The sequence below is a fragment of the Leptidea sinapis genome, chromosome Z, assembly GCF_905404315.1.
Source record: "Leptidea sinapis chromosome Z, ilLepSina1.1, whole genome shotgun sequence".
NCBI lineage: Eukaryota > Metazoa > Arthropoda > Insecta > Lepidoptera > Pieridae > Leptidea > Leptidea sinapis.
In genome coordinates, this window is record NC_066312.1 from 18,673,176 (window position 1) to 18,687,701 (window position 14,526).

At 32.9% G+C, this 14,526-nt stretch overlaps 1 protein-coding gene across 1 annotated transcript in view; it reads right to left on the reverse strand.

Annotated features, from left to right (window-relative positions):
- LOC126978421 (sushi, von Willebrand factor type A, EGF and pentraxin domain-containing protein 1) overlaps positions 1-14,526 on the reverse strand; it is a 102,570-nt gene that overhangs the window by 30,299 nt on the left and 57,745 nt on the right. Inside the window, exons 3-4 of the mRNA XM_050827194.1 lie at positions 12,160-12,369; positions 9,213-9,308 (exon numbers count right to left, since the gene is read on the reverse strand). Coding sequence (XP_050683151.1) covers positions 9,213-9,308; positions 12,160-12,369 — 306 coding nt within the window. The remainder of the gene's footprint in view (positions 1-9,212; positions 9,309-12,159; positions 12,370-14,526) is intronic.

A 14,526-nucleotide genomic window follows, 5' to 3' on the forward strand; every position in this document is an offset into this window, starting at 1 on the left:
CAACTTCAGACAATTTTAATTGATATTGCTATCGGGTTGCTAACAATTTGTAAGCTTTAATACTATATAAAAATTAGAGCTTTTGATTGTAAATTTTCCCCATTCCATTCCCCATCCTGTTGTATTTAAAAGCATAAAACATGTATTTTCATTTATCAATTTTTCAGTCTCCTCATTAAGAATTTCGTATTCAAATAGAGCTCAAGGTATTCAATGTAGATGGAAAGCGAAACCTAGTTTTAACAAAGAGAAGCGATACTCAATGCTGCGGAGAGACGACAGAAAAAGGCGCGAAACGAACGAAAGACTTTGGTGTTTTATTCTATCGAGAACTTCATTTCAGACGTGTATTGGCCCTCGTTATATTTTTTAGAGCCATAGATCTATAGATATAATAAAATTGGAACAGTGTCGTGACTGTACAATTAATTATTAAAAATATATTTTAATTAATACACGTTGCCATTATGTTTGTTCATCGGTGTCTGTTTATATTTAATGTGACTTTAGTTGATGTATTGTGGTAAAAGTCAGGTTCAGGGTACCAGGAATAAAAGAGAATATGTGGAATTTTTGATGCTAGTAGAAGCTCGGACTCACTCTCCTGAACTCACCCTCCAGGTCTCTCTGGATGTCTCTAGGCAGGCGTGATTGTATGTGTATATGTTTTGTGAAAATTTCCGGGTGATATATGTGTTTGTTTCATTCCACTCCATTCACAAACAAACAGTTTAGTCTATTGATATAATATGCAGTGTTCTGTATTTCGGTTTAATATAATTAAACCCACAAAATTATGAAGATATCCTATTCAGTGGTCAGATTTCCCAAGTATTTTTATTTAAAATTGACGACCCTAAAACAAGACGATGAGAAATATATGCCACACTTACTATATACTATCGTATAGACAAATAAAGCGAGTAAAGAGAAGTTATATCTAACGACACAGCAAGATAGAAAGGAAAGTGAATCTATTGTTACTATAACCGATTTTGATTGATAAGTCGTAAACAGTCAGCCACGTTTGTAATAAGCTCCTTAGTATATTCAATACTAAAACACCAGCTGACGCACATGTTGACAAACCAAAAATGGTCACGCATTAACGGCCTGTTACGTTGTCTATACGATAATATATTCTAAGTCTATGGATCCAGGAAATGTTAAATGAATGATTGTTTTTATAGGTCGGCGTGTTTGAAGTTAAATGCAGTAATAAGAGTGTCCTTTATGATTTTTAAGAGGATTGCCTCATGCCGCTAATTAATTGCCTCGTTGCTAATTGTGAGGATCTTAGGAGTCTTAATGTCTCTAATATTAGTCAGTAACAAGTATATTGTACACTAATAACACTACATAATCTATTTATAACAAGGTGAAATATTATTATATCAGAGAGCAACATAATTTAATATAAGCAACTTAATTATACGCGGCGAATATGCGAGGCGAACATTTATTAATGAGATACTCATAGATATACTTATTTGAAATCGATAGGAGATTTTTCTACCATTGTGTTTTGTTAAAGTGCATTTTTTATTATTTTTCACGACATAAAAAAATCTTAAATAAAGTCAAACATATCTCTCATTCAAGACTTCTTTTGTATCAACTAAATCAAACTTTAATTTTATGAGAATAGTAATTTTAGTAACGTAGGTCACAGATAATAGGTTCTTCTGCACAATGCGGCAATAATCGATAGCCTTATTTAACCACGAGTCTGTTACGATTCGCAAACTAAGCTGGATTTGGGTTTAAAGTAAAGACTTAAGTTACTGCACTCCTTTTCTTGAGATGAACTTGTGGGATAGAATTAGGCTGAGTTGCATTATATTCGCTGTTATAGTTAAGGCTTAAGTCAAATTTAACGTTAACAGTTACCCTGACTTTAACATACACTGCAGAATGTGTTGCACCATCGTATTCCTTGGTATACCTAGTTAAACTTAAATATTGAAATATCAAGTCAATATCGAATATTTATTTGAAGACCCTAAATATTCTGTAAGCTACATATTTTGTTATAATTCCTATAATCGGTTAAGCTATTTGTCACTAAACTATTTGAAACACATCATAAAAATCTTATAATTCTGATAAATTTCGTTTTGATGTCGGTTCAAATTTAACCGTAGCTGCGAAAAGATAGCTCTCTCGGAGATAGAAATCTTCAATTCTTTGAATGCACACACAAGTTGCACACTGCTTGCTATGCGTAAATTACAAATTCGTTCCAAACAATAAAAAATCTACCATTAAAATAATAGACCGACTATACATTGTGTTTGTACAGTCTAGTGGTAGGTAGGGACAGCTTCATGCATAAACTTATAATGTGCGACCTGTTGACTGATGTTGTTCACAGTCTGCTGCTCGATTTTATAATTATTCTATTGCATCTCACTTCCATTTTAATGAGTTTGACATAATGCGTGTCAGTATTTATCCATCGTAAATAATTATAATAGAAAGTGTTTATCGTTTTCTTGTCTCTTCGATGTGCTATTTCCATTTCTGAGCAGCTCGAAGCTTCGGTTGAATTTGAGATTAAGTGTTATACTTGTGTATATTATGATATAAAATTGCCATCTCTCCCTTTCTTATCCTTTATCCACCAATATAGCCTCACACTCCTTTTATAATTATTATTAATTATTCATGTATTTGTACGTATTTATGTAAAGTTAGTTTAAGTTTTTAGTCTTTAGTTATTACGAGTATGTTAGTTTAAGTATTCATATTTTCCCAGTTCACTGGATATCTTCCTGAAACATTTTTTACTTAGTTATAAGCATAGTAAACTTTTCTGAGACGAAGAAGAGAAGAACATAGAGGTAGAATAATGTAGATATATATAAATAGAAGAATAGATCTATACGATAGAAATTATTTGTATATTAAGAATTATTTCTGAATTTATCTGTACCTATTTTATTAGTTTAGAAACTGATTTTTTAATAATCTTAGCCAAACATTATCGAAGGAAGAACATGATGTATAAAATTTTATAAACAAAATTTTTATATCAGCTGTTTTATTGCGCTTGAGTCAATGAACTGTTTATAGTGACTGTCCTTATCGAAACATAGACTGCTTTCTATTATAAACACATCCAATGAATTAAATAAATCAATCTTCAGTCACATAAAATAAAATAAACACATTCGGAGTCCGTCATTTTTTCTGTCTGTGTCCTTCGGATCAGATCCATTTTACGAATGCGTGGAATAATCATATTAAAATTATCATTTAGTAATTAAATTAATTAGAGAGATTATTAAACCTTTTATTACACCAACCATGCGAACACGTATTGTGATTCGTATGGGCTCGTTTGTAGATTACAAATAATCTCTATTAAATATTACGCCTATTATTGAAACGCATCGCTCACAGTAAATCACAATTTATAGACGGCATTCTACCAGTGCAGGATAAATACAGTTACTTAGTCTCGCAACACAATAAAAAATATTATTTGTATAGGGAACGTGTGCAGGCGAAATTGGACACTTATATTGAGAAACATGGTAATGAGTGTAACAAGAAAAAAGAAGCTCTTCAACCTTTTCGAGCGTTGTCAGAGGTCTATGGAAGTGAGTATTCAGAACGTATAACAAATTGGTGACCGTAACGCACACTCTAAGGAAACTTAATTGAAGATGGACAGGGCATATTCTATGTTGAGAAATGGAGCAATAAAATGATGTTTAGGTTCCACAGAAATCCAATAAAGCAAACGTTGAAGACAATACAAAGGAAAGGGAGGCGAAATAAAAGCGATAGCCGGCAATAAATGGTCTAGGAACGCCAGGGATAGAATTGAATGGAACAGTTTGAAGAGGCATTCGTCAAATAAGAACATACAGATGCAGTTGCTGATGTGACATAATATAAAATAATTTAACTGTATCTGAAGAAAGGCTTATATAATTATTTTGTTATTCATTTATGAACCAGTCTTATTTGTTTCGCGTATAACATACTGGTAGTTTTGTTTTTCGTATTAACTATTAGTTATCAATCAACTGTTTGATCACCCTTTTTCTGTACTATTATGAAACAAAGGCAAAAATTAAATATTTGAATTTTTGTCTATTTGTTGCGCTAGTCTCAGAAAGGCTTTAGAGTTTGTGGTGCCCGTTATATTTATGTACAAACTAAATTTAAAGTATCATACGCTGATATCTATATATAGAGATATATATGTAGAGTCAGGTTCACTCGTCTATAATATAGTAAGTCATTGTTTCTGTTTTCAATCTTTATTTGAGGTGTCAGTAAAATAAAGAAATTGTAAGGTGAAGGTGTGAATATTTTAATCGCATTGGGACATTCTGGTTACCTTACTAATTTAAAAATTGCTTAGACGTTAATAGCTTTGGCGACTAACCTTGTTATTGGCGGAGACACTCATATGTTTTTATGGAATAGTAAAGCACCTGTTAGTGAAACTCCACAAGGACCATATCTTATATTAGTAGAAAATCGTCAGGAAGAGAAAAACCTATTGTACGAGCATGCGCTTACACAAACTATTTTGTGCAACTAGATATTGTAGGATTCAAAACGGGGAATTATTGGTTTCAATGGCAATCCAACTTTTCTGAATTTCCTGAGTCCTCGAGTTACATTCAAATTTCAGAGATTTCAGTTGGTAGAACTGCCGTAGTGTTAGATGTAAGTTCGTGCGTGGCGGGAATGTAACATGGAAAAATTTAATAATTGATGTCGTCGTGGGAATATTTGGAGGAGGCCTTTGTCCAGCAGTGGACGTCTTCTGGACAGTGATGATGATGATTCCACAGAATATAAAGGAATGGGCTGGATGAATGATCTTTAGTTTTTGTGCAAGATGCTGGAATCCAAGCGACTATTAACCACGTGGATGTTATGATACTATTTTACAAAGCAGAGTGTCCAACCCGCGCATTCATATGTCGGAACGCAATAAATATAAAAAACTATAGAACTAATTATCTTACCGTATGCACAAATGTAAATTCACGAGACTTTAATAAAGGTATATCAAAGGAACAGCTAATAAATCGATATTGGCAAAATTCGTATGGCAAGTTGAGCAGAACGTCAAACGACCAATTTCATTAAATTATCAACATTTCTTTTTTATTTCGATGAAACAAAGTGATATCAGTCTGGGTGAAATTCCGAACATAATTGACAAACGAAAAATGAACGTTACACGTATGGATCGGGATTTCATTTACGGCTCTTAGCTCGAATTAATTCATTCTGTTACGTCACTAACACCCTTTTACGAAAACGTGAAGTTTTTTTTAAGTGACAACACGTGCCTCGCTGGAACGTCAAGGCCCCTTTCGTTCCCTTACGGCCGTTCCCAATATTCAGTCTATCTCCTACTTGAGGTAAAAATTGAAACTATCGTTGACTTTCTTATCGTGACTCACCTTATCCGTACACGCTGTCTCTCAATGGGACGAAGTATAGCTTACCAGCGATAGAAGTTTGTATGGAAATTGCAATTCACGCGTTCCAATATAAGGCGATAAGAATGACTTATCAGGTATTGGGACGGCTTCAGATTATTGACAGCTAATTATTGACAGTAGAAGGTAGTAATTTATCTCTATCTGTAGATAGTATATTGGGAACGGTCGTTAGACCCCCTCGCGATCGTCTGTTGTAAATTTTTATGCTATCACTGCTTTGTTTTTGAAGATTTCATTGTAACGTTTGGACTTTAAGTTGTTCATAGTTCTGTGGTTTCTCCTGTTCTGTGTCGCTATAATAGTGCTGCCAGAAAAATAAAAATAATACTTTTTTTACTTAACCCAGATTTATTCATTGTCTTTACATAATAATAATAATCAACGTCACATCAATCTATACTATTGAAAAAACAAACCGCAATTTATTTAATAATAATAATAGCCTAGTGATGCTTGTTTTGCACACCGTACCACAGCGACGATGTGACGTCATCATAGGTCCAGAGATAATGTAACCAGTTATTATTTCAAAAAATAACAGAAATAGCATGAGAATACTAGATATTTCACCTGACCGAGTGTTTCTTAGAACCGTATTATTTCACACGTAAACAGGTCGACCTACATCTGGCTATAAAACTAATTGAAGTTATTTTTAATTAGGATTACGTAAGAGAATAATGGCATCATTAAATGCATTTCTATACCGGTTCCCAAGACAAAGTACATCCAGTGCTCAGTGGTGCGAGAGAGTTTGCGAACACAACACGATTTCAACTTTCTTCGCATTAATTATCGCTCTAATGAAATTCTAATTGTATGCACTCATAAATCAGGATCAGTTGAGAAATATGCTTAGCAGTTTGAAGATTGTGTTGAAAATATATAATAGATAATCATTACTACATTTTACGACTCCTTTTAACGTAATTAGAGACATAATGACAACCCTATAGCCCAGTGGTTAGTGGTAGAGGTCCTGAGTTCGAATCCCAAAACAGCTGTCTTCTACATTTGACCATTAATCCAGTTACTAAGCGAGAGCGTCTTGAGATAATGGTCGAGGCTCTTTGCTATAAGATTTTTTTCGGGAAACGACTATTGGGACAATTATTGTTGATGCATCCAATATACGATAATCTATATTTATACAGTTTATTCTTTTTACTTTTTATGAAATATTTTATATTATTTAAACACGATTCATATATTGGATGTAGCACCTTACAGACTAATTTGTTTTGTATATTACAGCCATTGTAAAGTGCTCTATTTGATTGATAAGAGTGGCCGTTGAGTTTCTTGTATGTTCTTCTCACAAGCGCAACTTTTTCCGAACATTCCGATTCGCTAATTTAAAAGAAATATTTATAGGGACGATTGTAAGCGCTTAATTTAAGCGTAATTGAATACATTTGTGAATAAAATTGTTTATTTGACATTGACTTTGAATGGACATCCCACATGGCAGTAGCCTCGTGTGCTAGGTCTAGGTTCTTCGACAATTTGTGTATCTCAGATGTTCTACCTATTCTTATTAGTGACGTTTAATATCGAATCATTTTATATTCTGTAGTATTTGTAAAAAAATATTGCGAGACCTATGTTACACAGTTGTTAAAATATACTGGTCGTATGCATTGCGATCACACACTCCCTGTTAATGCACTGTTTATAATTCTCAACATCACTTATCTATTAGCTATTACCCCATCGCTCTCCTCTTGTAGCATAAAAATAACTCGTTTTGTTTATCTATTTTACTTAATAATATAAGGAAACTGAGTTACTGAATTTTGTAAAATTATTACGTATACAAAGTATAATTTAAAGTGAAATACATGAATGGCCTCATTTTGAGGTTTGAGCACTTAAGTGTGACCCCACTTTATACATATATACAGGGTGTACTCGGTTTAGCCAGGCGATTGTTCCGTCAATATTACAGCTATCAAAAAACTTTAAACTGATTTAGAACACGTAACCTAATCAGTAAAATGACATCAATAACTTATTAATAATCAAACGAGAAGTTACCGAATTTTTTAAATTAAACACTCCAGTACATTTGGTATGAGATTTTTTCATATAAAAATTAGTAGTATTTGATACGCCCTGCCCATTACAATACAGTGCCACTCAGGATTCTTGAAAAACCCAAAAATTCTGAGCGGCACTTCAACTGCGCTCGTCACCTTGAGACATTAGATGTTAAGTCTCATGTGCCCAGTAGTTTGACTAGCTACGGCGCCCTTCAGACCGAAACACAGTAATGTTTACAAATTACTGCTTCACGGCAGAAATAGGCGCCGTTGTGGTACCCATAATCTAGCCGGCATCCTGTGCACTACTACTGGTAAGATCATGGTTTTAGTTTCCTTATTTTAATATGTTGCTTTAATTTTGTACTTTTTATTAACCTAACAAATTAATAAAACTATCTTTAAATTGATTGATTTTACTTTTTAGTAAACACAAAACGTTGTATTCAAAGCAGATAGCTCAATATAAAATTTGGATATTCTCGTTTATTTTTTTTAAATCATTAATGTCATTTCACTGATTAGGTAACTTACTTTCGATATCAATTTAAAGTTTTTTGATATCTGTAAACTTAACGACTACAGCCTGTATATAATATCACTTTACAATTTCGTTTCAGAATTTAATCTGATAAATTTTATCGGCAAATAAGTGCATTATGTGTTGATTATGCTCATTTAGAGCATAATAATGTCAGCATCCAAAAGCAGAAAATTATTGTGTTTACAAATTGGTGCTGTCAATAAACCTAGAGTTGCTGCATTCAGTTTGCTGCAGATAGATAAAGACTTGTTGTTGGCAAAATAACTATACTTGCTACTAACTATATTAGTAGGTGTTTTAAATGACACGAGAATTTTATATATTAGAGATATATACAAAAATATACAAAACAATCATAATCTCTTATCGTTTCTAGAGAAACTTCTTTGCTACTAACACGAAAAATATTTTGATTAGTATATAGCTTATGACACACATAAAAAATGTAGCTTCCTTTTGGTAACAGGATTTTCAAAATCCGTTCATTAGATCGAGAGATTGTCACCTACAACGTCACAAATTCTACGTCTTTCTAATATTAATAAAGATCATGGCTCATTAAGATTTTTCTGAATCATTCAAATTAAAATTTTTATATTGTTACCAAAAGTATAGTTAAAACATGATATTTTAGACTAGGACCTTCTTTTAGGTGACGAAAACCCATGTCAAAAGTACCCCCTTTTCCATATCTATTATCAGTAGTACCTACTTAACACTAATAAGGTGTGACGTTGTGTGTGTGAGTGTGTATGTGAAATGTATTATTGTACTAATAAATATATTGTATTGATAACGTTCTACAACAATCTACGATAAATATAAATAAAATTGTAGTGTCTGTTTATAATATTGAAATAACCGTTTATTACTACATGTATATGATACACGGTACATACACCAAAACAACATTTTTTACAATTTTTGTCTGTCTGTCTGTTTGTGTCGGCTAATCTCTGAAATGGCTGGACCAATTTTGACGGGACTTTTATTGGCAGGTCAGCTGATCTAATAAGAAGTAACTTAGGCTACGTTTATTTTAGAAAAATAAATTAATGTTGCAATGTCCAAGAAACAGTTTAACTCTAAAGACAACGTTTACCGGGTCAGATGGTGAAACAATAATTGAAATAATTAAATACTCACCGATAGTGCCCGGGAACCAAGCACAAAGGGGATTCCGCTGCAAGTCTGAACTACTGTTGCCAACTCGAATCTCCAAGTCCTGAAGTGGTTGGTGTCCTGAAAATTAAATTTATTCAATATTGGACCTCTGTGATGTTTATATGAAATCTTATATTATTATGATAAGGACAGCAACGCATTGCGAATGTCCAAGGGTGATTTCACATGCCAATACTGTTTTTCAGGTTAGTATAGATGTTTCATGTAAAATTTGTTACGACCACACCTATAAGTGTTCATTCTGTTAATTAATATATAATAAACAGAAAATACAAATTTTCAACTCCGTTTTCCTCGTATAAAATTATTTTATAATACATAGAGTCTGAAGTTATTTTTTCACATTTTCAATTTCTAAGATTTATTATACTTGTGTATACTTTACTCTTCAATATTTTAAAAAGTATACCTACATTTTACTATTTAAAAAATGGCATAAAATGAACTAATTTATGCGACTATATCCTAATCAATTTAATCGTAGCGGACTTTGTCTTGCATAAGTCCAGTTTATTTGGATGGCTTACGAGTAGCGTGAGTACTATGAAATTCAGACTAATAATAACACTAATTGCTCAATAGTAATAAAAGTCCACTGCCTCTTTGGTTGCGTCATGCGTGTGCGTTTTCGTATGATTCGTAATGTCATCCGGTCAATTGTTGCGGGCGTGTGTTTGTTTGTTAGTTACAACACTGTTCTGTATACTGTATATAACTACTAATTCATTCTGTGAGAACCCTAGTATAATTAGCTGATGCGTAATGCTGTAATCATGTAAATTAATTTGTTTTAGGGACGTCGTGTTTGTTTGACGAATTCAATGTTGACGGCGATTTCAATAATTGTCCGATGTAATAAGATTTTAATATTTCATCATATTGTAATGAAGTAGGAATCAATTTAACAAATAATTAAGTATGTTTTCAATGTTTTATCTTTATATAAATAGTATTTCGAAGCAAAATATGTGAAAGACGTATTTTTTGTATAAATAATTGCATGTCCATAAAATGATGATTGAAGAAGTCATAATAAGAATTGTTTAATATAATATTTTATTTAATATAATATCCTACAGTAAAATTTATTAAGTATTTAATAGGAAGGACGCTCCAGTCCCAATCTATAGTATCATTAAGGAAGTCATTTATGTTATAGTAACCTTTACCACACAAACGTTTTTTAACAATTTTTTTGAATTTGGTTTTCACAACACAATTTTCTGGTATATACATCGCCGTACATACATGTCATATTTATACAAAAATGCGAAAGTTTTCCATTTCATATAATTTATACAAAATCAACATTCAGTATAAGTATTGACTAAGTTTAATATTAAGTAATAAATGTGTACATCAAGTTATACTGGATGCATTAAGTAAACCTTCTATGTGAAGAGATTAGAAACTAACGTGTGATTGTGAAATGCACTCTACTCGTCCGACATTGATTCAATTCACACGTTAACGTTTCAAAGAATTATCTAAGGAAAAGTCTAGACTGTAATGAAAGTTCCATTTCAATTCATTTGAAACAGAGATAGCTTATATTGACGGGAGAAAATTGGAACAGTTAAGTCATAATAGAACTAGTAATGAATGAAACAGTTTTGTTTAGATTAGATTTATTAAAACAGTGTCATTTCAAATTAGGATGTCAAAATAAAAGGAACATTTAAGGAATGACCTAGTAATTATGTGTTACTAGTATTTTGTAGTTTTAATACTTATAAGTATTGTATCGTATTATTCAACCTCCGAGTAAAGTTTTTTTATTCACGGCATATATTGGAAGGACAGTGTTGTGGCTTAAGATAAACAAAATTATCAAAAAAGTATATCTATGTATATTACACATAAACATTTATAATTCTTGTGAATTCATGAGTGTTGAGCACTGTATTTTGTTGGTATTGTATGAGACCAAGCCGTCACGCTTTGTTATGAAACGCTTGTTCCGGTAAAGTCTACTACTTGATAGTAGACCACTCCGTTTATAACATGAGACGATGTGCCGCCGATTTTATTTATTGAAGCACAAATCTTGCTTTTCTTAAGCGATTATTAATAAACCGACCGCGTTACCGACACCTGGTTGCGTTATAAGCTTGTTAACGTTAATAGTACTTTTATTACTATGAGCATGAACCACACCCCTTGCCTAGTAATGAACGTATTACAAATTATGAAGTTTTAGCTTACTACGCTTATTTGAAAGTTAAACAAACCATTGTTGTCTTATAATTGCAAGATTTCACTTCTATGTTTTTTAGTATTAGTTTGAATAATTGGAATAATAATTAGTATTAGTAGTTTTATTAGTCTATTACATGATTCCGATGCCTGTCTGATTTCGTAAAAAGATTTTTGAGAACTTTTATTTCAAATATTATAAAATCACTTATTATTATGTGACTTAATTTTGTCTTTTCCCTCTACATTTTTACGCATATTTTTAGATGATATAAAATCTCTGGACTCGCGACACCGTTACGAGACGCAGCTATTGTGTGTATATATCCAATGTACATATAGCAGACCGCGAACGAGTCTAGATAAATAAAAATTGGTACCAGGCAATCAAAGTTGAAGAAGAGATTGTCTTATGTATGACGCGAGTATATCTTAATTTGTTCTAACGTCATTCGCACGGAGTATTACTACATAGACACCAGGAGAACATAAATATGGTAGCGGTGATAGCGTAGAAGATGAACAATAGATGCATCAATAAAATAACAATAATAAAGTGACAGACACATAAATTAGATTGGTACTGAGAGTAAAGCAATTATTCCCTAACCATTCCAAAATATTCAAAAATGCACAACGTTAATCTTGAAGTTTTCAGTTCTGCCGGCACTCAGTGCTACACGTATTTTTTGTAATACTTTGGATAACTTACCGCAGCATCCTCTCGTTGTAACTCTAACAACTTTTACAGCGTAGTGTCTCAACAAGTCGACCTGCCACCACGGAGACGCCTCGCGTTGAGTTTCTGTACATCTCTTGCCATCATGCTCCGTGGTCTTCTCGCCATCGTTGCCGTTACCAGCACCACCTCCACGTACTGTTGTCGACTGGTTTGCAGGCTTTCTGAAGGCAACGTTTGTCCCTGCATTGTGAATAATTAATTAAATGGATCAAAATCGAAATACGTTTACAATAAGGTACAATAAGGGACGAGACGAGCAGGACGTTCAGCTGATGGTAATTGTTACGTCCTATCCAATACAATACAGTGCCGTTTAGGATTCTTGAAAATTCCAATAATTATGAGCAGCACTACAATTGCGCTCGTCACCTTGAGACAAAACATGTTAAGTCTCATTTGCCAAGTAATTTGAAAAGCACCACGCCCTTTGGGCCGAAACAAAAGAATGCTTACACATTATTGCTTCACGGCAGCAAAGGCGCCGAGGTGACAAAAATCTATCGATATAAATTGGCTATCGATATAAAATGAATATTAATATTCTGACTTTTGACTATATTAAGTAGACTTGGAAGGTCTTTGCTAAATAATTTAATTTAATTTTACCAACTGGAATAATAATATAAGACATCCTGTCTTACAAAACTACCCATTAAGCCGAAAGGAGGTTAAATTGGGCCTTATAAAAAGCCCATTCAAATATTTAAGAACCACAGTAACGCTGTATAACTATATGGCTTGTGTGGCATTTCGCACCATCGCCGGTGTTATTGATACGAAAACCGATCCAACACGCTGTTCCATCTCGGCAACCGTAATCGGAAAAATACACTCTGTCCTTCACATAACCATTTTTCTAACTTGATTGATTTTTTGAAGCCAGTACTTGAGTATAATGACATCCTTGTATTGAGGTAGCAAACATTTATGAATGAACAATAGACTATTAAAGTAGACAATTATTGGTTTAAATGTGTACTTAACGTAGGCCTTTAGTAATCTGGTTCCCTGACAGCTTATTAGGGTTGACAAAATTTTTGGCTTTGATAATTAATTATATGTTCATGAACGACATTCATTGTTTTATTTAAATCAATAATTGTAATTAAATTAAAAATATAGTGCTTAGGGCCCCGTTCACCATGTTCAAGTAAAGCTTTAATTGGTTACTTAAAAATTTACATTAATCTATATATAACCATTAGCACCAACCAACCACATAACCACAATTCATACAATGAGCGCAGGTTACTTAACTTATCTGGCACAACGTGGACATAACAACGTTTGTCATGTCAGCCCTTTTTGGTATATTTATAAGCAACTAGCTAACCCTGTACAGACGTTGTTCTGTACATAATAAAGAAAATAGTTTTTTATGCATTTGTCAATAATATTTCATAACATCAAGAATTAGGGAGTGGGAGGCTCCTTTGCACCGGATGCCGGGTAGATTATGACTACCACAACGGGTATTTCTTCCGTGAAGCAGTAATGTGTAAGCATTACTGTGTTTCGGTCTGAAGGGCGCCGTAGCTAGTGAAATTACTGGGCAAATGAGACTTCACAACTTATGTCTCTAGATAACGAGCGCAGTCGTAGTGCCGCTCAGAATTTTTGGGTTTTTCAATAATCCTGAGCGGCACTGCATTGTAGTGGGCAGGGCGTATCAATTACCATCAGCTGAATGTCCTGCTTGTTTTGTTCCTTATTTTCATAAATAAAAATTATTTCGTAAAATATGCTCCCTGTTGTTATAATGAAATTGTTTTAAAGCAGAACTGTCAAAGCGTGCGTCAATAAACTCTCATAAAGAAAATATTAAAATCGAAATAAAAACTATTCTATGATTCTATCTATAAAGTTGATCTAAACTGCACTCCATGAAGGAATCCACATTAATATCACGGTAATAAGATCAGGACACTGGATTTATATTTAATAAGATAAATATCTTTTGTTAATTTCACGGTGCGAAATAAATTTTAAGTAAAGTTAATTATGGACGTATCATGCGTCACATTCATTGAAATTAAACGTCAAATATCAGTTGTTAGACGAAATGGCAAATTAATGTTCATGATAATTCAGTGTACATTTTCCTGTTCGCCTCCCAACGTGGATTATAGAAGGCAGTATATAATTGAATTGGGTATTTAGGGTTTGTAAGTACATTGTTACTATAGACAAAATTGAAAGCGAGATATGAACAACCTTTACACGAGAAGTATTAAAGAAGTGTTAGATATTACCAGTATCTAATACAATTACAACATATTAAAAAAGAAAACTTCATTTTAATATCTAATAATATATATTTAAGTAACCGCTGAAATT